General features: G+C 52.6%; 1 protein-coding gene across 4 annotated transcripts in view; it reads right to left on the bottom strand.

Annotated features, from left to right (window-relative positions):
* The window catches only part of LOC105486933 (phosphodiesterase 4A), a 53,355-nt gene that overhangs the window by 21,100 nt on the left and 9,461 nt on the right, over positions 1–22,794 (bottom strand). For 2 of the 4 annotated variants that reach the window (XM_071087103.1, XM_071087102.1), the window contains one exon: positions 1,680–1,871. In XM_071087103.1, coding sequence (XP_070943204.1) covers positions 1,680–1,871 — 192 coding nt within the window. Of the gene's footprint in view, positions 1–1,679; positions 1,872–16,123; positions 16,276–17,619; positions 18,032–22,794 lie in introns of those variants that run through there. The other 2 variants (XM_071087104.1, XM_071087105.1) reach the window with 2 other exon arrangements.

Below are 22,794 nucleotides of genomic sequence, written 5' to 3'. Positions count from 1 at the left end.
CCACTTTGGCCTCCCAAAGTGCTGGGATTACAGGCATGAGCCACCGTGCCTGACCTTTTAATTTATTTTTTATTTTAAAGAGATGACATCTTATCCTGGCCAACATGGTAAAACCCTGTCTCTACTAAAAATACAAAAATTAGCTGGGCATCGTGATGCATGCCTATAGTCTCAGCTACTTGGGAGGCTGAGGCAGGAGAATCGCTTGAACCCAGGAGGCAGAGGTTGCAGTGAGCCAAGATTGTGCCACTGTACTCCAGCCTGGTGATAGAGTGAGATTTCATCTCAAAAACAAAAAAAGAGATGAAGTCTTGCTATGTTGGCCAGGCTGGTCTCAGACTCCTGAGCTCAAGCAATCCTTCTGCCTCAGCCTCCAAACGTGCTAGGATTATGAGTGTGAGCTTCCAAGCCTGACCTGAGGTGAATATGTTGCGGGGCTTGATGAGGGAGCAGTGAACAGGAAGGGGGCCAAGGGGGCTGAGGTGTGCACAGCAATGGCTGGGGGCAAGGCCTGGAGGAACCCAGTGAGAGAGGAAGAGGCAGAGCAGGTTCAAGGGGAGCTCACACCTCAACAAGTGTCACGATAAGAGGGGTTAGCTCAGGAAAACCTAGGGGAAGGGCGGGGGGTGGGTCAGGTGAGATGCACACACTGTGGGAGGACGCAGTGGGTGGACACTCACACCTTTCTGGCTGGACACACTATAAAATGTTATTTTATAACGCCTGCCTGAGGGCAGGCGGGGTGGCTCATGCCTGCAATCCCAGCACTTTGGGAGGCTGAGGTGGGAGGATCACTTGAGCCCAGGAGTTTGAGACCAGTCTAGGCAACATAGTGAGACCCGATCACTATTTTAATATATATATATATATATATATATATATATTTTTTTTTTTTTTTTTTTTGAGACGGAGTCTTGCTCTGTCACCCAGGCTGGAGTGCTGTGGCCGGATCTCAGCTCACTGCAAGCTCCGCCTCCCGGGTTCCCGCCATTCTCCTGCCTCAGCCTCCCGAGTAGCTGGGACTACAGGCGCCCGCCACCTCGCCCGGCTAGTTTTTTGTATTTTTTAGTAGAGATGGGGTTTCACCGTGTTCGCCAGGATGGTCTCGATCTCCTGACCTTGTGATCCGCCCGTCTCGGCCTCCCAAAGTGCTAGGATTACAGGCTTGAGCCACCGCGCCCGGCCAATATATTTTTTAAAAAAGGAACTGAGGCCGGGCGCGGTGGCTCACGCCTGTAATCCCAGCACTCTGGGAGGCCAAAGCAGGCGAATCACCTGAGGTCAGGAGTTTGAGACCAGCCTGGCCAACATAGTGAAACGCTATCTCTACTAAAAATACAAAATTAGCCAGGCATGATTGCGGGTGCCTGTAATCCCAGCTACTGGGGAGGCTGAGGCAGGAGAATCACTTGAACCCGGGAGGCAGAGGTTGCAGTGAGCTGAGATGGCACCTCTGCACTCCAGCCTGGACAACAGAGCGAGACTCTGTCAAAAAAAAAAAAAAGAGGAACTGAGTCCTTTATAGGAGAGGCAGGGGGCTGCTTACCCTTCACTGGGGAGGACAGGTTAGGGGTGTTGAGCAGGATAGGGGTGGGTGCCCCCCCACTCCTTGCTGGGAAGGGCAGCTTCCAGCAGGACCAGGCCTGGGGGAACTGGCAAGTGGGCAGGGGGATGCTCACGCCTCGCTGGTGACCGATGAGTTCCGGGACATGGTCTTGGGTGACATGTCATAGTCGCTGTCCGAGCGGTACAAGAAGGACTCCCGGCGCTGGCTGGTGGCCGCCCCGGCATGTAGCACGAGTCCTGGGCTCGCCTGCGAGTCCAGGGGGCTGCGGCCAGGAGGTGGTGTCGGCCCATTCTCTGCCTCGAAGCTGCAGGGGATAGGTGAGAAGAGGGGTCAGGAAGCTGAAACGCTGTGACGGAGGTTAAGAGGAATGAGGAGGCCAGCCGTGGTGGCTCATGCCTCACGCCTCACGCCTGTAACGCCTGTAATCCCAGCACTTTGGGAGGCCAAGGCGGGGGGCAGATCACTTGAGGTTGGGAGTTCAAGACCAGACTAGCCAACATGATGAAACCCTGTCTCCGGCCGGGCGCGGTGGCTCAAGCCTGTAATCCCAGCACTTTGGGAGGCCGAGGCGGGCGGATCACAAGGTCAGGAGATCGAGACCACAGTGAAACCCCGTCTCTACTAAAAATACAAAAAATTAGCCGGGCGCGGTGGCGGGCGCCTGTAGTCCCAGCTACTCAGGAGGCTGAGGCAGGAGAATGGCGGGAACCCGGGAGGCGGAGCTTGCAGTGAGCCGAGATCGCGCCACTGCACTCCAGCCTGGGCAACAGCGTGAGACTCCGTCTCAAAAAAAAAAAAAAAAAAAAAGAAACCCTGTCTCCACTGAAAATACAAAAATTAGCCAGGCATGGTGGCAGGTGTCTGTAATCCCAGTTACTCGGGAGGCTGAGGCATGAGAATCGCTTGAACCTAGGAAGTGGAGGTTGCAGTGAGCCAAGATCGCGCCACTGCACTCCAGCCTGGGTGACAGAGCAAGACACCATCTCGAAGGAAAAAAGGGGTGGGAGGGAATGAGGAGACCAAGGGAATTCCTGGCAAAGATTCAGGTGGAGGATTTTTTTTTTTTTTTTTTTTTTTGAGACATGGTCTCGCTCTGTGGCCCAGGCTGGAGTAGTGCAGTGGCACGATCTTGGCTCACCAACCTCCACCTCCTGAATTCAAGTGGTTCTTGTGCCTCAGCCTCCTGAGTAGCTGGGATTACAGACACACACCACCACGCCTGGCTAATTTTTGTCTTTTTAGTAGAGATGGAGTTCCACCATGTCGGCCAGGCTGGTCTCAAACTCCTGGCCTCATGTGATCCTCCCTCCTTGGCCTCCCAAAGTGCTGGGATTACAGGCCTGGGTCATTGCGCCCAACCAAGTGGAGGATGTTAAAGAAAGACAGATGCCTCAGCTACTCGGGACGCTGAGGCAGGAGAATGGCGTGAACTCAGAGGCAGAGCTTGCAGTGAGCCGAGATTGCGCCACTGCATTCCAGCCTGGGCGACAGAGCGAGACTCCCGTCTCAAAAAAAAAAAAAAAAAAAGAAGAAGAAAGACTGATACCCTAAAAGAGATGGGAGACACAGAATGGCAAAGATGAAACTTGTTGCGCGCCGGCACCCGTCCCCACTACTGTGGTGGGGACACCCCAAGGTCAAAATTTATGGGATCATTCACTCTTTCCTTTGCACCTCAAATCAGCCTTGCTGCCAGAATCTGTCCAGAGTCTGTCTACTTCTCACCCACTCCTTGGCCAGCTCCCCTCATCCCTAGCAGGACTGGTTGCATTCACCTCTGCCCTGGTACCCCCATCCAGTTTTCAACCCCTAATCTTTCTTCAATGGCTGCCAGGGGGAGCTTGGAAACACCTGAATGAGGTTAAGTCCTACCTCTGCTCAGAACCTTCTATGGATCCCACCTTACTCTGGGCAAAATCCAAAGTCCTCACTGCAGCTCACAGGTCCTATCCCATGACTTCCCCTTCCCCCCTCACTAATTCTGCTCCAGCCACAATGTCCTCCTCACTATTCCCTAAAAATCTCACACAGGCCAGGCGAGGTGGCTCACGCCTGTAATCCCAGCACTTTGGGAGGCTGAGGTGGGTGGATCACTAGAGGTCAGGAGTTCTTGACCAGCCTGGCTAACATGGCAAAACCCCATCTCTAATGAAAATACAAAAATTAGCCAGGTGTGGTGGTGGGTGCCTGTAATCCCAGCTACTTGGGAGGCTGAGGTAGGAGAATCGCTTGAGCCCAGGAGGTGGAGGTTGCAGTCAGGGCCGAGATATCGCCACTGCATTCCAGCCTGGGCAACAGAGCAAGACTCCATCTCAAAAAAAAAAAAAAAAACACAAAAAACTCAGACACAGTCCTGCCTCAGGGCTTTGCACAGGCTGTTTCTCCAGCCCAGATTTGCAGTGGCTCCTCCTTCCCACCTTCAGGCCTCTGCTCAAATGTCACCGCCACAGAGACGCCTCCCCTGACCAACCCAGCTAAAATTTTAAACATAACATATTTTTTCTTTTTTCGAGACAGAGTTTCACTCTTGTTGCCCAGGGTGGAGTGCAATGGTGCAATCTCGGCTCACCGCAACCTCCGCCTCCTGGGTTCAAGCGATTCTCCTGCCTCAGCCTCCCTAGTAGCTGGGATTACAGGCATGCACCACCACACCTGGCTAATTTTGTATTTTTAGTAGAGACGGGGTTTCACCGTGTTGGTCAGGCTCGTTTTGAACTCCCGACCTCAGGTGATCCACCCGCCTTGGCCTCCCAAAGTGCTGGGATTACAGGAGTGATCCACGGCGCCCAGCCTATTTTGTGTTTTCAGTAGAGATGGGGTTTCTCCATGTTGGTCAGGCTGGTCTCGAACTCCCAGCGTCAGATGATCCGCCCGCCTCGGCCTCACAAAATGCTGTGATTACAGGCGTCAGCCACCGCGCCTGGCCCAATACTTTCCATTTCTCTTCCTTAAAACACACACACACAAAGTAAAATCACGCTGCTTACTTGACATAAACATATTTAATTCATCTTTTTTTTTTTTTTTTTTTTGAGACAGTCTTGCTCTGTCACCCAGATTGGAGTGCGGTGGTGGGATCTTGGCTCATTGCAACCTCCACCTCTTGGGTTCAAGCAATTCTCCTGCCTCAGCCTCCCAAGTAGCTGGGATTACAGGCACCTGCCACCACACCTGGCTAATTTTTGTATTTTTAGTAGAGACAGGATTTTACCATGTTCACCAGGCTGGTCTCGAACTCCAGACCTCAAGTAATCCACCCATCTCGGCCTCCCAAAGTGCTGGGAACACAAGCATGAGCCACCGCACCTAGCCTGGTGTTTTCCTGAGACAAAGTCTTGCTCTATCACCCAGGCCGGAGTCCTGTAGGGCACTCACAGCTCACTGCAGCCTCAATCTCCTGGGCTCAAGCTATCCTCCACCTCAGTCTCCCAAGTAGCTGGGACTACAGGTGTATACCAGAAAGCTCAGCTAATTTTTTTTTTTTTTTTTGATGAGACAGGGTCTCATTCTGTTGCCCAGGCTGGAGTGCAATGGCACAATCTCAGCTCAATGCAACCTCCACCTCCCTGGCTTAAGAGATCCTCCCACCTCAGCCTCCCAAGCAGCTGGGTCTACAGGTACATGCCACCACCCCCAGATAAATTTTGTTATTTTTTGTAGAGATGGGGCTCTCGCCATGTTGTCCAGGTTGGTCTGGAACACCTGGGTTCAAGCAATGCGCTCACCTTGGCCTCCCAAAGTGCTACAATTACAGGTATGAGCCACTGCGCCCAGCCCACGGCTAATTTTTTTGTAGACACTTGGGGGGGAGGTCTCACTATGTTGCCCAAACTGGACTCGAACTCCTGGGCTTGAGGGATCCTCCTGTCTTGGTCTCCCAAAGTGCTGGGAACACAGGCATGAGCCACCATGCCTGGCTAGAGCAGGGATTTTTGTCTACTTTGTTCGCTCTGTCTCCAGGGCTGAGGAGATGGCCTGGCACACGGTAAATGCCTAGTAAATGTTTATTGAGCTGGGCATGGTGGCTCACGCCTGTAATCCCAACACTTTGGGAGGCTGAGGTGGGTGGATCACCTGAGGTCAGGAGTTCAAGACCAGCCTGGTCAACTTGGTGAAACCCTGTCTCTACTAAAACTACAAAAAATTAGCTGGGCGTGGTGAAGCACACCTGTAGTCCCAGCTACTGGGGAGGCTGAGGCAGGAGAATTGCATGAACCTGGGAGGCAGAGGATACAGTCAGCCGAGATTGCACCACTGCACTCCAGCCTGGGCAACAGAGAGGGACTCCGTCTCAGAAAAAATAAAAATAAAAAGGCCTGGCGCAGTGGCTCAAGCCTGTAATCCCAGCACTTTGGGAGGCCAAGACGGGCGGATCACGAGGTCAGGAGAGACCATCCTGGCTAACATGGTGAAACTCCGTCTCTACTAAAAAATACAAAAAATTAGCCGGGCGGGGTGGTGGGCGCCTGTAGTCCCAGCTGCTCAGGAGGCTGAGGCAGGAGAATTGCGCGAACCCGGGAGGCGGAGCTTGCAGTGAGCGGAGATCTGACCACTGCACTCCAGCCTGGGCGACAGAGTGAGACTCCGTCTCAAAAAAAAAAAAAATAATAAATAAAATAAAATAAAAATAAAAAATACATAAATTAGCCGGGTGCGGTGGCTCACGCCTGTAATCCAATCCCAACACTTTGGGAGGCCGAAGCAGGCGGATTAGGAGGTTAGGAGATCAAGACCATCCTGGCTAACACGGTGAGACCCCGTCTCTACTAAAAATACAAAAAATTAGCACTCGAGATGGCACCACTGCACTCCAGCCTGGGAGACAGAGCGAGACTCCATCTCAAAAAAAAAAAAAAGTTCATCGAGTGAATCATTGAACATATGAATAACGGCTACGTGAACTAGATTGCACCATGCTGGGGTTGGGACGGGCCTCCCTGAAGAAGTGACATCTCGGAAAGGCCTGAAGGATGAGAAGGAGCCAGCCACGAGTCAGGAGGTAGGAAGTGGGAAAAATCAAACCAGGCAGAGGGAACTGCAAGTGCAAAGGCCCTGAGGCAGGATATGACTTTTTTGCTGGTATGGCTGGAATGGAAATACAATGACAAGAACACAGCTGTAGAGAGGACAGAAACCTTCCCTTTCCAGTTGTTTGTCTCCTGATTATTGAGTTTTAAGGATTCACTATATATTCTGTTTTTTATTTATTTTATTTATTTATGTTTTAACAGAGAGTCTCCCTCTGTTGCCCAGGCTGGAGTGCAGTGGCGCGATCTTGGCTCACTGCAACCTCTGGTTCCTGGGTTCAAGCGGCTCTCCTGCCTCAGTCTCCCCAAGTAGCTGCAATTACAGGCACACGCCACTAGGCCCAACTAATTTTTGTATGTTTAGTAGAGACAGGCTTTCACCATGTTGGCCAGGCTGGTCCTGAGCTCCTGGCCTCAAATTATCCACCTGCCTCGGCTTCCCAAAGCACTGGGATTACAGGAGTGAGCCACCGCAGCTGGCCCATTGTATATTCTGGATACAAATCCCTTATCATGTATTTTTCTCCAAGTTTGCAGCTTATCATTTAGTGATGGCGTCTCACTCTGTTGCCCAGGATGGAGTGCAGTGGCACCATCATAGCTCACTGCAACCTGCTGGGCTCTAGCAATCCCCCGACCTCAGCCTCCAGAGTAGCTGGGACTATAGGCATGTGCCACCCACACCCAGATAATTTTTGAATTTTTTGTAGTAATAGGTAATATGTAATAATAGTATGTAATATTACTAATACTACATATATTAGTAATATGTAATAATAGTAATATGTAATATTACTATTATGTATATTAGTAACTTCTAATATGTAATAATAGTAATATAATATGTAGTAACAGTAATAAGGTAATATGTAATTAGTAATTATAGTAATAAGGTAATATGTAATAATAGTAATAGTAATATGTTGTCCAGGATAGTTTGTAACTCCTGGGCTCAAGAGATCCTCCCGCTTTGGCCTCCCACAGTGCTGGGATTACAGACATGAGACACTATGCCTAACTCAAAGCGTGTCTTCTTATACATTTTTGTTTTGCTTTGTGTTGTTTTTGAGACAGGATTTCACTCTGTCGCCCAATCTGGAGTGCAGTGGCACGATCTCGGTTCACTGCAACCTCTCTGCCTTCTGGGTTCAAGCGATTCTCCTGCCTCAGCCTCCCGGGTAGCTGGGATTACAGGTATGCACCAGCACGTCTGGCTAATTTTTGTATTTTTAGTAGAGTCAGCATTTCACCGTGTTGGCCAGGCTGGTTTCAAACTCCTGGCCTCAAGCGATCTGCCCACCTCAGCCTCCCAAAGTACTGGGATTCTAGGCACCCGGCAGGCCTAGGAGATTTCAAACTTATTTCTTAGTAGAGAGACCATTCCAGTAAAGTCTTATGGTGACTCTCCATAGGCTGACCTAAAAAGGGGAAGCAGGGGGCTCCTATCCTCTCTGCCTCTCCACTTGCACCCAGTCAGAGCATAGCCTGAAATCTACCTACCAGTCTAACCCCAGAGACTATGCAATGGGGAAAGAACTCTTTTGAAAACGTTGGTGCTGAGAAAACTGAAGAGTTGGACCACATACAGAAATTAACTCAAGGCCGGGTGCGGTGGCTCATGCCTGTAATCCCAGCACTTTGGGAGGCCGAGGCGGGTGGATCACCTGAGGTCAGGAGTTCGAGACCAACCTGGCTAACATGGTGAAACCCTGTCTCTACTAAACATTCAAAAATTAGCCAGGCATGGTGGCGGGCGCCTGTAGTCCCAGCTACTCAGGAGGCTGAGGCAGGAGAATGGTATGAACCCGGGAGGCAGAGCTTGCAGTGAGCTGAGATAATGCCACTGCACTCCAGCCTGGGCGACAGAGCAAAACTCTGTCTCAAAAAAATAAATAAATTAATTAAATAAAATAATTAGCTGGGCATGGCGGCTCTCACCTGTAATCCCACCTACTAGGAAGCTGAGGTGGGAGAATCACTTAAACCCAGGAGGCAGAGACTGCAGCGAGCTGATATCGTGCCACTGCACACCAGACTGGGCAACAGAGTGAGATCCTGTCTCAAAATAATAAATAATAAATAATTGGGCTTAATAGACAAAGGACTTGATAGGCATTTCTGCAGAAAAGATATTCAAACAGTCAATAAGCACATGAAAAAAAAAAATCCTTAACATCACTCATCAGGGAAATGCAAATCAAAAGAAAGAGATATGAGCCTGGCGAGGTGGCTCATGCCTGTAATCTCAGCGCTTTGGGAGGCAAGGTGGGTGGATCACTCGAGGTCAGGAGATCGAGACCAGCCTGGCCAACATGCCGAAACCCTGTCTCTACTAGAAATACAAAAATTAGCTGGGTATGGTGGTGGGTGCCTGTAATCCCAGGTACTCGGGAGGCTGAGGAAGGAGAATTGCTTGAACCCAGGTGACGGAGGCTGCAGTGAACCGAGATTGCGCCACTGCACTCCAGCCTGGGCGACAGAGCAAGACTCCATCTCAAAAAAGAAAAAAAGGAGATACCATGTCACGCCTATTAGGATGGTTCCTGAAGGGACTTTTACTTTTGAAGGTCTTGGGGTTCCTCCATCCCCTGCATGCAATGCCAAGGAGGGTATTTTGGGGACAGCTGTGTCCTGAGCCACCTTCTCTCCAGGATGCCACTTGTAACTGGCCTTTACCCGTGTCCTGTTTCCCAATTGCTCTCCCCTCCAGACAGCTGGTCTCTTCACTCCAAGAGAAGGGGCTGTGGAGCCAGAGGGCACTCCTACCTCCATCCACCCCGTCTCTCAGCCTCTGACCTGCCTCCTGGGCCTCAGATTTGAGTTCCAGAGAGATACCTTGTTGAAGGCCTGGACTCTTCGCATCCCTGAGGTCACATCGCCTCCTCTCTCACCTGCTGCACTATCCCTTCTGATCAGGTCTCTCTGCTGCTCTGATTCCTCCCCACTCACAAACAATCCATTCCTACCTGCTGTTGAGAGAACCACTGTAACCCCAATCAAAAACAGGTGTAGTCCCAGCACTTTGGGAGGCCGAGGCGGGCGGGTTACCTGAGGTCTGGAGTTCAAGACCAGCCGGGCCAACATGGTGAAACCCCATCTCTACTAAAAATACAAAAATCAGCTGGGCATGGTGGCAGGCACCTGTAGTCCCAGCTACTCAGGAGGTTGAAGCAGGAGAATTGCTTGAACCTGGGAGACAGAGGTTGCAGTGAACCGAGATCGCGCCACTGCACTCCAGCCTGGGTGACGGAGCGAGACTCAGTCGCAAAAAAAGAAAGAAAGAAAGAAAAAAAAAAGTCTTGAGGCTGGGTGAGGTGGCTTGCACCTATAATCCAGCACTTTGGGAGGCCCACATGGGAGGATTGCTTGAGCCCAGGAGTTTGACACCAGCCTGGGAAATGTGGCAAGGACCCATCTCTACAAAAAATGAAAAAAATTAGCAAGGCATGATGGTGTGTGCCTGTGGTCCCAGCTACTCAGGAGGCTGAGGTGGGACGATCACCTGAGCCCTGGAGTTTGAGACTGCAGTGAGCAGTGATGGTGCCACTGTATTCCAGTCTGGGTGACAGAGTGAGACCCTGTCTCAAAAAAAAAAAAAAAAAAAAAAATCCTGGAGATAGATAGTGGTGATGGTTGCACAACAATGTGAATGTAATTAATGCCACTGAACTATACACTCAAAAATGGATAAAATGGGCCAAGCAGGATGTTTCATGCCTAAAATCCCAGCATTTTGAGAAGCTGAGGTGGGAGGATCACTTAAGGCCAGGAGTTTGAGACCAGCCTGGGCAACATAGCAAGACCCTATCTCTACAAAAAATTAAGAAGTTAGCTGAGCATGGTGGTGCATGCTTATAGTCCCAGCTACTCAAGAAGCTGATGCGAGATGATTGCTTGAGACCAGGATTTTGAGGCTGCAGTGAACTGTGATCGTACCACTGCACTCCAGCCTAGGCGATACAGTGAGACCCTATCTCAAAAAAAAAAAAAAAAAAAAAGAGGCCGGGCACAGTGGCTCATGTCTGTAATCCCAGCACTTTGGGAGGTCAAGGTGGGCAGATCATGAGATCAGGAGTTTAAGACCAGCCTGACCAACATGGTGAAACCCCGTCTCTACTAAAAATACAAAAATTAGCCGGGCGTGGTGGTGGGAGCCTGTGGTTCCAGCTACTCGGGAGGCTGAGGCAGGAGAATCGCTTGAACCCAGGAGGCGGAGATTGCAGTGAGCCAAGATCGAGCCACTGCACTCCAGCCTGGGCGACAGAGCGAGAGACTGTCTCAAAAAAACAAAAACAATAACAACAAAAAAAACCCCACTCTTAAGGTGAGATAATCATAGATCATCAGTTTGGGCCTTTGATGATAATGTCTATTTATTTATTTAGCTATTTATTTATTTATTTTATTATTATTATTTTTTTTTGAGACAGAGTCTCGCTCTGTCGCCCAGGCTGGAGTGCAGTGGCCAGATCTCAGCTCACTGCAAGCTCTGACTCCCGGGTTTACGCCATTCTCCTGCCTCAGCCTCCCGAGTAGCTGGGACTACAGGCGCCCGCCACCTCGCCCGGCTAGTTTTTTGTATTTTTTAGTAGAGACGGGGTTTCACCGTATTAGCCAGGATGGTCTCAATCTCCTGATCTCATGATCCGCCCGTCTCGGCCTGCCGAAGTGCTGGGATTACAGGCTTGAGCCACCGCGCCCGGCCTATTTATTTATTTATTTATTTTTGAGATGGAGTCTTGCTCTGTCGTCCAGGCTGGAGTGCAGTGATGCAATCTCAGCTCACCGCAACCTCTGCCGCCCGGGCTCAAGCGATTCTCCTGACTCAGTCTCTCGAGTAGCTGGGATTACAGGCGCGTGCCACTACACCTGGCTAATTTTTGTATTTTTAGTAGAGATGGGTTTCACCATGTTGGCCAGGCTAGTCTCGAACTCCTGAACTCAGGTGATCCACCCACCTCAGCCTCCCAAAGTTCTGGGATTACAGGTGTGAGCCACCACGCCCGGCTGATAATGTCCATTTATTGAGCATCTGCTGTGTCCTGGGTGCCAGGTTAGATCCTTTCAGGCATAGAGTAATAATAACAAGATATTTATTGAATGCTTGTTGTGTGCCTGACACTACGAGAGTGCTTTATGGCCGGGTGCATTGGCTCACACCTGTAATCCCAGCACTTTGGGAGGCCGAGGCGGGCGGATCACAAGGTCAGGAGATCGAGACCATCCTGGCTGACACAGTGAAACCCCGTCTCTACTAAAAATACAAAAAATTAGCTGGGTGTGGTGGCAGGCGCCTGTAGTCCCAGCTACTTGGGAGGCTGAGGCAGGAGAATGGCGTGAACCCGGGAGGCGGAGCTTGCAGTGAGCTGAGATCGTGCCACTGCACTCCAGCCTGGGCAACAGAGCGAGACTCCATCACAAGAAAGAAAAAAAAAAAAAAAAGGGCTTTATATACATTAACCCATAGAAGGCTCCAACTCACTCTATAAATTAACATATAGGTCCTAGTTTGTTGTTGTTGTTGTTTGAGACAGAGTTTCGCTCTTGTTGCCCAGGCTGGAGTGCAATGGCGTGATCTCGGCTCACCGCAACCTCCGCCTCCCAGGTTCAAGCAACTCTCCTGCCTCAGCCTCCTGAGTAGCTGGGATTACAGGCATGCATCATCATGCCCAGCTACTTTTGTATTTTTAGTAGAGACAGGGTTTCTCCATGTTGGTCAGGTTGGTCTCGAACTCCCGACCTCAGGTGATCCACCTGCCTCGGCCTCCCAAAGTGCTGGGATTATAGGCGTGAGCCACTGTATCCAGCAACATATAGGTCCTGTTAATATTCCCATGGCATAAGAAGACAAGGGGTTGGTGGCTTCATTGTCTAAGAACCATGTCCTGTCTCCTAAGGCCCAGGATGGATTTTTTTTCAGCTCCAGAGAAGGGGAGAGAATTCTACACACAGACGATGCCCCACCTCCAACTCCCTGGCCTAGGAATTTAAGCTGCAGTTTAGGAAGGTGAGACCGTGTTCCCAAGCGGGTGCCCAGCTAGCATCCTGGCACATCCACCAGCCCCAAGGGACTCAGCTCACGTCAGCAGGAGCCCAGAGGCCTGGATGGGAAAAGGACGCTCCCTGGGGCCCTGCTGTTTGTGCTTCAAAAGCCAATGTCCCCTGGGCTGAGGGAGGACAGAGGGGAGGGGACAGGGCTATAGGATTGCTGACTGGGAGTTGGTGGGGATAGGGGAGAGTCAGGGCCAGCTATGCCCCAGAATCAGACCCCTGAGCCATGGAGAGTCACCCCTACCTGGCTTGCCACTGACTGCTCAGGGTGGCCCAAAGTTAGGCCAGAGGCCACTCCAGCAACATCACCAGGGGACCCAAGGCTGCAACCCAGACACAGAGGCAGCTGCCAGCCTTACATCACAGCCACGTGCCCAGACCCTCCATTGGGGGTGAAATGACCTGCCCGAGACTCCCTCTTAGGCACGCTAATCATTGTGTGTGTGTGTGTGTGTGTGTGTGTGTGTGTGTGTGTGTGTGTGTGTGTGTTGATACAGGGTCTTGCTCTGTCACCCAGACTGCAGTGCAGTAGCGCCATCATGGCTCACTGCAGCCTTGGCCTCCTGGGCTCAAGCGATCCTCCCCCCTCAGCATCCCAAGTAGCTGGGACCACAGGCGCACACCACCGCACCCAGTTAATTTTTGCTTTTTTTTTTTTTTTAAGCAGAAACAGAGTTTCACCATGTTGCCCAGGCTGGTCTCGAACTCCTAGACTCAAGCAATCTGCCTCCCAAAGCCTCGTCCTCTCAAAGTGCTGGAATTATAGGCATGACCACCACATCTGGCCTCAGGCTGACCATTTGGTGACACTTTCAAATGAAGTTGCTACCTGTTTCCCCCTCCATGTGGCCCTTAGGCCTTCCCACGAGGGCTTTTGGGAGCATGAAATTGGGCTTGTTGAGGGCTGTGCAGCCCAGGGAGAGTCTAGGCCTTGGGGATGACTACTGCAGGGACTGATGGGACACAAACAAGCTAGGGAATGGGGGCAGGGGAATGGAATACATTGGTAAAGATTACAATAACAAGAACTATGGCCAGGCGCAGTGGCTCATGCCTGTTGGAGCATCACTTGAGCCTGGGAAGCAGAGGTTGCAGTGAGCAGAGATGGTACCACTGCTCCCCAGGCTGGGTGATAGAGATGCTGTCTCAGAAAAAAAAAAGCCAGGCTCGGCCGGGCGCGGTGGCTCAAGCCTGTAATCCCAGCACTTTGGGAGGCCGAGGCGGGTGGATCACGAGGTCAGGAGATCGAGACTATCCTGGCTAACATGGTGAAACCCCGTCTCTACTAAAAATACAAAAAAAACTAGCCGGGCGTGGTGGCGGGCGCCTGTAGTCTCAGCTACTTGGGAGGCTGAGGCGGGAGAATGGCGTGAACCCGGGAGGCGGAGCTTGCAGTGAGCCGAGATCACGCCACTGCACTCCAGCCTGGGAGACACAGCGAGACTCCGTCTCAAAAAAAAAAAAAAAAAGCCAAACTATGTGAAGGCCACATTCTAGGCATTGTGCATACTGTAACATGCATTAATGCTCCATTTTCCAGACAAAGAAACTGAGGCCGGGTACGGTGGTTCATGCCTGTAATCCCAGCACTTTGGGAGGCCAAGGCGGATGGATCACTTGGGGCCAGGAGTTTGAGATCAGCCTGTCCACCAAAGAGAAACCCTGTCTCAACTAAATATACAAAAAAATTAGCTGGGCTCTGGTGGTGTACACCTGTAATCCCAGCTACTCAGGAGGCTGAGGCTCAAGAATTGCTTGAACCCGGGAGGCAGAGGTTGCAGTGGGCCAAGACCGCTCCACTGCACTCCAGTCTGGGTGACAGAGCGAGACCCTGTCAAAAGAAAAGGAAAGAAAAGAAAAGAAAGGAAGAAGGAAGGAAGGAAAGAAAGAAAGAAAGGAAAGGAAACGAAACTGAGGCACAGAAAGGATGAATGCCATGGGTATTAGTAGCAGAGCATGGATTTCTTTTAATATTTATTTATTTTATAGAGATGAGGGTTTTGCTATGTTACCCAGGCTGGTCTCGAACTCCTGGGCTCAAGCCATCCTCCCACCTCAGCCTCCCAAAGTGCTGGGATTACAGGCATGAGCCACCACACCCGGCCTAGAACATGGATTTGAACCCAGGCAGCTTAGCTACAAATCTGCGTCGAGTGTCTTCCCCCGGGGCTCACAGAGCAGGCAGGCCTGGTGTCTCCCCTGGCTCCCCGTGCTGTTCCACCTGACTCACTTGTAGGTGGTGCCAGGCAGCCTTTATGGAAAGGCCTGGCATTTGCTTTGTGAAGGTCACACAGAGGTTGAAGGCGGGTACTGGTGTGTGTCTCCCAGGCAGGCGCGTGGTGCCAGGTGACACAGCTGTTTGGGGGGCTGAGTATGTAAGAGTCCGGGGGAGAGGGAGGTCTGTGTGCCCCTGGGCGTCGCACAGTAGACATCTCTGTGGCATCGCATATCTGCCTGTGTGAACAGGAGCTGGGTGCTCATGGGTGCCTGTGTGCATCTCTGTGTCTTTGTGTATTTCTGAGTCTGGGTGACTTCATGAGACCGTGTCGCACTGATACTGTGACAGTCCCTGACCCTTGTGTGGGCATGAGGTGCGTTCCTGTGTGGATCTGGTGCAGGTGGGAGTCCAGCTTGCAGGAACACGTGTGGGCCCTGGGTGTGTATTTTGGTGAGAGTGTGTCTCACTCTCACAGAGAGTTCCTCACTGTGGAGGAACGCAGTGTAGACGAGGATGTGCGAGGGGTGGGCCAGGGTTGCTGTGGTCTGTGTGTCACCTGTGTGCGGCTATGAGTCAACTGCAGGGTCCTCTCGGTGCAGCCAGAAGACCCACATCTAGTACAGTAAACACCAGGCGACCGGGATTGCCCTGCGTGTGGCCCTGTGTGCGTGTCTGTGTTACAGACCATGAAGCAGGAAAGCAAGAACAAGGCTAGAAACCCCTGAGAGTTCTCAGAACTTAAAGGCCACCCACAACCCCAGCTCAGTCCAGCCTATTCTAAACACCCTCCATGCATCCCAGAATCTCCCTGCCCCACCCCCAGCCCAGCTTGGTTTACAGCCTGGCAGCTCCAGCATGAGAGGGGGTGGGGAAGGTAAGGCTGGAGACACTAAGCCAGGCAGGGACTTAGGGACCTGGTTCTAGGCCAGTGGCCTGGGAGTGGAGCCCAGGTGACGCTGGACACCCATATTTGCAGTCAAAGTGAATGCCAGAAGCCCAGGTTTAGGGGCACAAAGAGGGTGACAAGTCCTACCTTGGATAGGCAGGAATGGACCCAGCACCCATTTTGGGGGCCGCCACCTTCAAGAAGCCCTCAGCAGCACCCCAGGCCTTTAGGGCTAGGAAAGGGGGTGGGGCCCCAGCCAGATCCTGGAAGCCACTTAGGGGGCTCACCCAAGTAGACTCAGCACCCCCACCCCCCAGCACAGCCAGTGCCCTTCAGTATTAAAAAAGAGGACTGACTGGCCACGGGTCACCCACCTGACAGATCTGCCCTGAGGGTGCCGACGGGTGTCCTCATCGCTGAAGGAGAAGTGGGTCAGGGACTCGGGGCCCGTGGCGGGCAGTGCCAGGGCAGGGGGCCGGGGCCGGGCCCGGGGCGCTGCACCGGAGCGCATGGGAGCCAAGCGCTGTCGTCGGGGCGCGCATGGGGACGGCGGCAGGGCGGTGTGGCGCGTTCTGCTGGCCAGGCCCAAGGTGTCTGCGGCCTCCACCGCCGGCACCGCCTCCACGCCTCTGGTGACCCCCCCAGGGACAGCCCCGGGCGGTCGGGCGTTCCCGCGTCTGCACGGGGGAGGGGAGCGCACGGGCGCTCTGTCTGCCTCCCCCTGCAGGGGTTCTGTGGAATCGGACGCACACTTCCCCACCCCCCCCACCCCCCCCCCCCCCGCCTCCTCCCTCCTAGGCCTCTGGGGTGCCCCGGGGCTCCGGTTTCCCGGCTCCAGGCCCGCCCTCCTGCCACCGCCTCCGGCCCCGCCTTTCCCCCCTCCCCGCCCTGACGTCGAGCTGGGCCCGCTCGAGGTCTCTGATCGCCATGCGCCCCCGGGAAACGGGACTCGTTCCGAGTGTGGGGTCGGGTGACACAAACCCAGGGGAGGGGAAGGTGCAGCTCAGGGGTGGGGAGGAGAGACAAAACAGAGACAGAAGAGACAGAAATGGAGACAGAGATGCAGGACGCAGAGAGAGAGACCCGGAGAGAGGGAATGATTTCCCTCCACACACCCTGCGGACCCCACGCGGGGCTCCCAAAGGCCCCGGCCCCTCCTCCTCTTCTGTCCCCGCCCCATTTCGTTCCTGGGGCCAGTCGCTGGACCTGATCCTGCCCCGCCGTGCCCTCCTTCGGTCTGTGCCTCAGTTGCACACGTAAAGTAGGTGGAAGAGCGGGAGGCAGAGGACCCGGAGAAGCCCCCAGGGCCAGCCAGTGCCCAACTCCGGGCTGCCAACTTCTGCCTCCAGGATATAAGGACATTAGAAAACCAGACCGGATGTGGCCTCGGAGCCTGTCACCCCCAGACTTCCCGCCCCCGCAGCCCACCCCGTCTGGCCAGAAAGGGAACTTCCATTTGCCCTCCGTGGCCCGGTACAAGGAGTGACACCGAGCCTCACCAAACGGCCACCCCCAGAGGGCACGACTGCCCCCATTTCACAGGCTAGTAGACTGAGGCTGACAGAACTGAATACATATCCCCAGGATGAACACATGACCTGGATGGCAGGTCGCCCTCACTCCTCCAAAGCATGACCGCAGCTTCAGGTTTGCACAGGAAGTGGGAGGGATGCAACATTTATTAAACTTCTACTGCATGCCCTATCAGAGGTCTCCACGGCAACCCTCGCGGGCAGGGATGATTTTGATCGCTGCTATGTGACAGAAGAGGAAAGTAAGGCTGTAGAGAGTGAGCCACGAACCCCAGACCTCGGCGCGCGCCAGGTGGCCAGGGGCGACTTGAACCCACGGCCACCAGCGCTGCACTTACCCAGCCCCAGCCCACGCCTGGCGGCTCAAATCCTGGAAGCTGCGGAGAAGCCGAAGGCGCCTGCGGAAAGTTGGGGACGGGCTGGCGAAGAAGACCGGCGAGGAGGGCGGCGAACGCGGGCGGCGGGGCGCGCGCGGGGCCAGGGGTTCGGGCAGGAACGCTTCGTCCTCAGCCGCCACCGCCACCGGGAAGGCCACCAGCTGCAGCTCCGGGATGCGACCTAGGCCGCGTGGCCGTGCCATGGCCGCGGGGCGGCCCCGCCTCGGCGGGCGCTGGGGAGCTGCGCCGCCCACCCCGCGAGGCCCACGCAGGCCGCCTGCCCAGCCCCGGGCCCGCGGGCCCTACCCCGCCCTATTGCCTCGGCCCTTCCGGCTTCGCGCTGGAGCCGCCCCCAAGGCGGGGCGGGTCTGGGGCGCCCGCACGGCTTTGGCGGGGACTCCTCCGCAGACCCCAAAGCCGCCCGCATTGGCTCTGATGTCCTCACAATCGCCGGACGCGTCCCCACAAACACCAGGGACACCCCCAAATCTCTGGGGACACTCCTGCAAACTCCCCGTGGTGTTGACAGGACCCATAAGCCCCAGGAGCCACCCCACAGTCCCTCAGAATCCCAAGGAGCACCCTCACTGTCCCTGAGACAACCCCACACAAGAAGTCCAGGGGTACCCCCCAAATCCCAAGGCTTCTCAGCACAACGTAGCGTGTTCTGAGACACCCTCATAGACCCTGGGGCACTCTCATAGCTCCCCAGATGCCCCCATAATCCTAGCAGTGTCCTCACTGTTTCTGAGACATGCCACAAGCCCCAGGAGTGCCCCAAGAATCCCAGCGTGCACCCACAAATGCCAGGGATACCCCCAAATCTCTGGGGGCGCTCCCACAAACTCCCTGACAGTGGTGCTCTGAGATCCCAGGGAAAACCCTTCAGATCCCAGAACCCTCACCACAGTTCCTCAGATGTCCCAAAATTCCTCCAGAGCTCCCCATCATCCCCAACTCTCATCATCCCATCATGCATAGACCCTCCCCCGAGTCCCCCCAGAATCCCCCACACCCACAGAGCCATTTTCATAGACCAAATATAGGTTCCCCCCAAATCCTAGAGTCCTCCACAGACCCCGGGAACATCTCCACAGTCCCTCAGATGTCCCTTAATCCCTGAATGGTTCTACAGCATCCCTGAGATGCCCCCACAAGTGCTGAGACCCCAAGACAACCTCGGGAATGCCTTCAGACTCAGGGAATGCCCTAGTAACCATGCAGATGCCAGCAAAATCTGGGGTGCCCCAATAGACCCCAGGGACACAACTAGATTCCTCTCCAGCTCCTAAGACAGTCTCACACCCTAGAACAGAATCCCAAGATGCACCCCACAGTCCTTGGGGACAACCTAGAATGCCACCCACAGGTCCTGAGATGTGTCTTACAACTTTTTTTCCTTTTTTTTTTGAGACGGAGTCTCACTCTGTTGCCCAGGCTGGAGTGCAGTGTCACGATCTTGGCTTACTGCAACAAGTGATTCTCCTGCCTCAGCCTCTCGAGTAGCTGGGATTACAGGCGCCTGCCACTGTGCCCGGCTAATTTTTCTTTTTTTTTTTTTTTTTTTTTTTTTTTGGTATTTTTAGTACAGACAGGGTTTCACTATCTTGGCCAGGCTGGTCTTGAACTCCTGATCTCGTGATCCACCCGCCTCAGCTTCCCAAAGTGCTGGGATTACAGGCGTGAGCCACCTCTCCTGGTGTGTCTTACAACTCTTAAGACACCCCTAGAAGCTGGGCCTGGTGGCTCATGCCTGTAATCCCAGCACTTTGCGAGGTGAAGGCAGGAGGATCACTTGAGCCCAGGAGTTCGAGACCAGACCGGGTGACATGGCAGGACCTCATCTCTACAAAAAAATTACAAAAATTAGCCAGGCATAGTGGGATGAGCCTGTGGTCCCAGCTACTTTGGAGGCTGAGGTGGGAAGATCACCTGAGCCAAGAGGTTGAGGTTGCAGTGAGTTACGATGGTGCCACTGCACCATCTTGAGATAGTGAGACCCTGTCTCAAGAAAAAAAAAAGAAAAGGGGATGCATTTCTATTTTCTTGCTTTCTATCTTTTTTTTTTTTTTGAGACAATGTCACCCAGACTGGAGTGCAGTGGCACGATCTTGGCTCACTGCAACCTCTGCTTCCCAGGTTCAAAGGATTCTCATGCCTCAGCCTCCCAAGTAGCTGGGATTACAGGCATGTGCCACAATGCCTGGCTAATTTTTTTTTAATTTTTTATTTTTTTGTATTTTTAGTAGAAATGGGGTTTCACCATGTTGGCAAGGTTGGTCTCGAATTCCTGGCCTCAAGTGATCTACCCGTGTGAGCCACCGCGCCCCAGCAGTGCATCTCTATTTTCGAGTCCACCTCTGTGAAATATCTTTTCTTCTCTAGTGTTGGCTCTGATGCCATGGGGGCCAGAGTGAGGAGGCCTGGGCTTGCGTGTGGCCTCTGGCACTTCTTAGCCATTTGATCTTGGGCTAGTCACTTCATTTCATTGAGCCTCAGTTTCCCTAGTTGTAAAATGGGTATAATACTACACTCACCCCATGAATGGACACATAAAGGGCTCAGAAAAGTGTCTGAACATAGTAAGCACTCACTTAATATGAGCTACAGTTATTATCATTATTTGACAAATATTTACTGAGGGTTTATAATATGAAAGTCACTATACTAGCCAGAGGATATAGACGATGATGATAATGACCATGATGGTGATGATAGCAACTAATCCTTTAGAAAGCTTCCTGCGCATCTCTCTATATCCTGCTATGATCTCTCTGTCTCTCCTCTCTCTCTTTTAAGACAGGATCTCACTCTGTCATCCAGGCTGGAGTGCAGTGGCGTGATCATAGCTCACTGCAGTCTCAACTTCCTGCGGTCAAGTGATCTTTCAACCTCAGCTTCCCAAGTAGCTCAGTAGCTGAGTAGCATGTGTGCCACCACATCCAGCTAATTTTTTTTTTTTTTTTTTTGAGATGGAGTTTCGCTCTTTTTGCCCAGGCTGGAGTGCAATGGCGTGATCTCGGCTCACCACCTCCGCCTCCCAGGTTCAAGCAATTCTCCTGCCTCAGCCTCCCAAGTAGCTGGGATTACAGGCATGCGCCACCATGCCTGGCTAATTTTGTATTTTTTAGTAGAGACAGGGTTTCTCCGTGTTGGTCAGGCTGGTTTTGAACTCCCGACCTCAGGTGATCCGCCTGCCTCGACCTCACAAAATTGCTGGGATTACAGGTGTGAGCCACCGCACCCGGCCATGCCTGGTTAATTTTTTGTATTTTTTCTAGAGATGGGGTTTTCCCATGTTGCCCAGGCTGGTCTTGAGCTCCTGGACTCAGGTGACCTGCCTGCCTTGGCCTCCCAAAGTGCTGGGATTACAGACATGAGCCACCACACCTGGTCTTGTGATCTCATTTAATCCTCACAAAATACCCACCAGATACCTAACAGGTGATATTCTTTTTTGTTTCTTTTTTTTTTCGGTGATATGATATTGGCTCACTGCAACCTCCACCTCCCAGGCTCAAACGATCCACCCCCTCTCAGCCTCCCAAACTGTGTTGGGCATGAGCCACTATGCCGGTCCCAGAAATGCATTTTTGTTCACTGACCAGTTAAGGTTTCAGTGCACTTAGCTTCCCTGAATTGTTTTGCCAATTCATCAGATCAGCCCTTGGGAATACAGTTCTTACTAGGCCCATTTCAGAGACAGGGAAGCCGAGGCCCAGAGAGGAGTGACTTGGCCAGGGTCTCCCAATCTAGAAAGATCAGAGCTGGCTCATGGACCCAGATGTCTGGCCTCAGAGACAGGAATTTTAGCCATGAGGCTACACAAGCCCTTTATGGATGAGTTTCCTTCCAGCTCAATGTTGCTTGTCCCGTCCTAGGAAGCCAGATGTAAACTGAGGCCTAAAGCCAACCTTGATCATGGCCTCATGGTCTATGAGTCCTTACATGAGCTTCCTGTCACCTCACTCCCTCCTTTTCTTCCACTCCCTCCTCGTTCACTCTGCCTCAGACACACTTGCCTCCAACGTATCCGACACACTCCCACCACAGGACCTCTGCACTGGCTCTTCCCTCTGGTTGGCATCCTCTTCCATCAGATACCCACGTAGCAACCTCCCTCAGTTTTTTTTTTTTTTTTTTTTTTTTTGAGATGGAATCTTGCTCTGTCACCCAGGCTGGAGTGCAATGGCATGGTCTTGGCTCACTGCAACCTCCACTTCCTGGGTTCAAGCAGTTCTCCTCCCTCACCCTCCGAGTAGCTGGGATTACAGGCGCCCGCCATCGCGCCTGGCTAATTTTTGTATTTTTAGTAGAGATGGGGTTTCACCATCCTGGCCAGACTGGTGTTGAACTCATGACCTCATGATCCACATACCTCGGCTTCCCAAAGTGCTGGGATTACAGGCGTGAACCACTGCGCCCAGCCCTTACCTCCCTCATTTTATTTGGGTCTCTGTTCAAATGTCACCTCCTCAGAGAGGCCTTCCCTGACCTCAGGATCCCTCTTTTTTCCATATCTTGTGTGTGACCATCTTGAATTATCATACAGCTTTACTTGCTATTTCTTCTTTTTCCTTTTTGAGACGGAGTCTGGCTCTGTCGCCCAGGCTAGAGTGAAGTGGCACAATCTCGGCTCACTGCAATCTCTGCCTCCTGGGTTCATGCAATCCTCCCACCTCAGCCTCCCAAGTAGCTGGGATTGCAGGCGTGCACCCAGCTAATTTTTGTATTTTTAGTAGAGACAGGTTTTTGCCATGTTTTGGCCAGGCTGGTCTCGAACTCCTGGCCTCAAGTGATCCAACTGCCTCGGCCTCCCAAAGTGCTGGGATTACAGGCCTGAGTCACTGTGCCCGGCCCTTTACTTACTATTTTTGCTTCACCCTGTAGTCTGACAATTTCAGGACAGCAGGGATTGTGTCTATGGCAAAGGTATCCAATCTTTTGGCATCCCTGGGCCATACTGAAAGAAGAATAATTGTCTTGGGCCACACATAAATACACTGACACTAACAATAGCTAATGAGCAAAACAAAAACAAAAAAACACAAAAAACAAAACAAAACAAAAAAACGAACAAAATAATCTCATTGTTTTAAGAAAGTTTACGAATTTGTGTTGGGCCGAATTCAAAGC

Source organism: Macaca nemestrina, chromosome 20 (assembly GCF_043159975.1).
Source record: "Macaca nemestrina isolate mMacNem1 chromosome 20, mMacNem.hap1, whole genome shotgun sequence".
Lineage (NCBI taxonomy): Eukaryota > Metazoa > Chordata > Mammalia > Primates > Cercopithecidae > Macaca > Macaca nemestrina.
The sequence above is the reverse complement of the archived record's forward strand: the minus strand, read 5'-3'. Positions and strand labels throughout refer to the sequence as shown.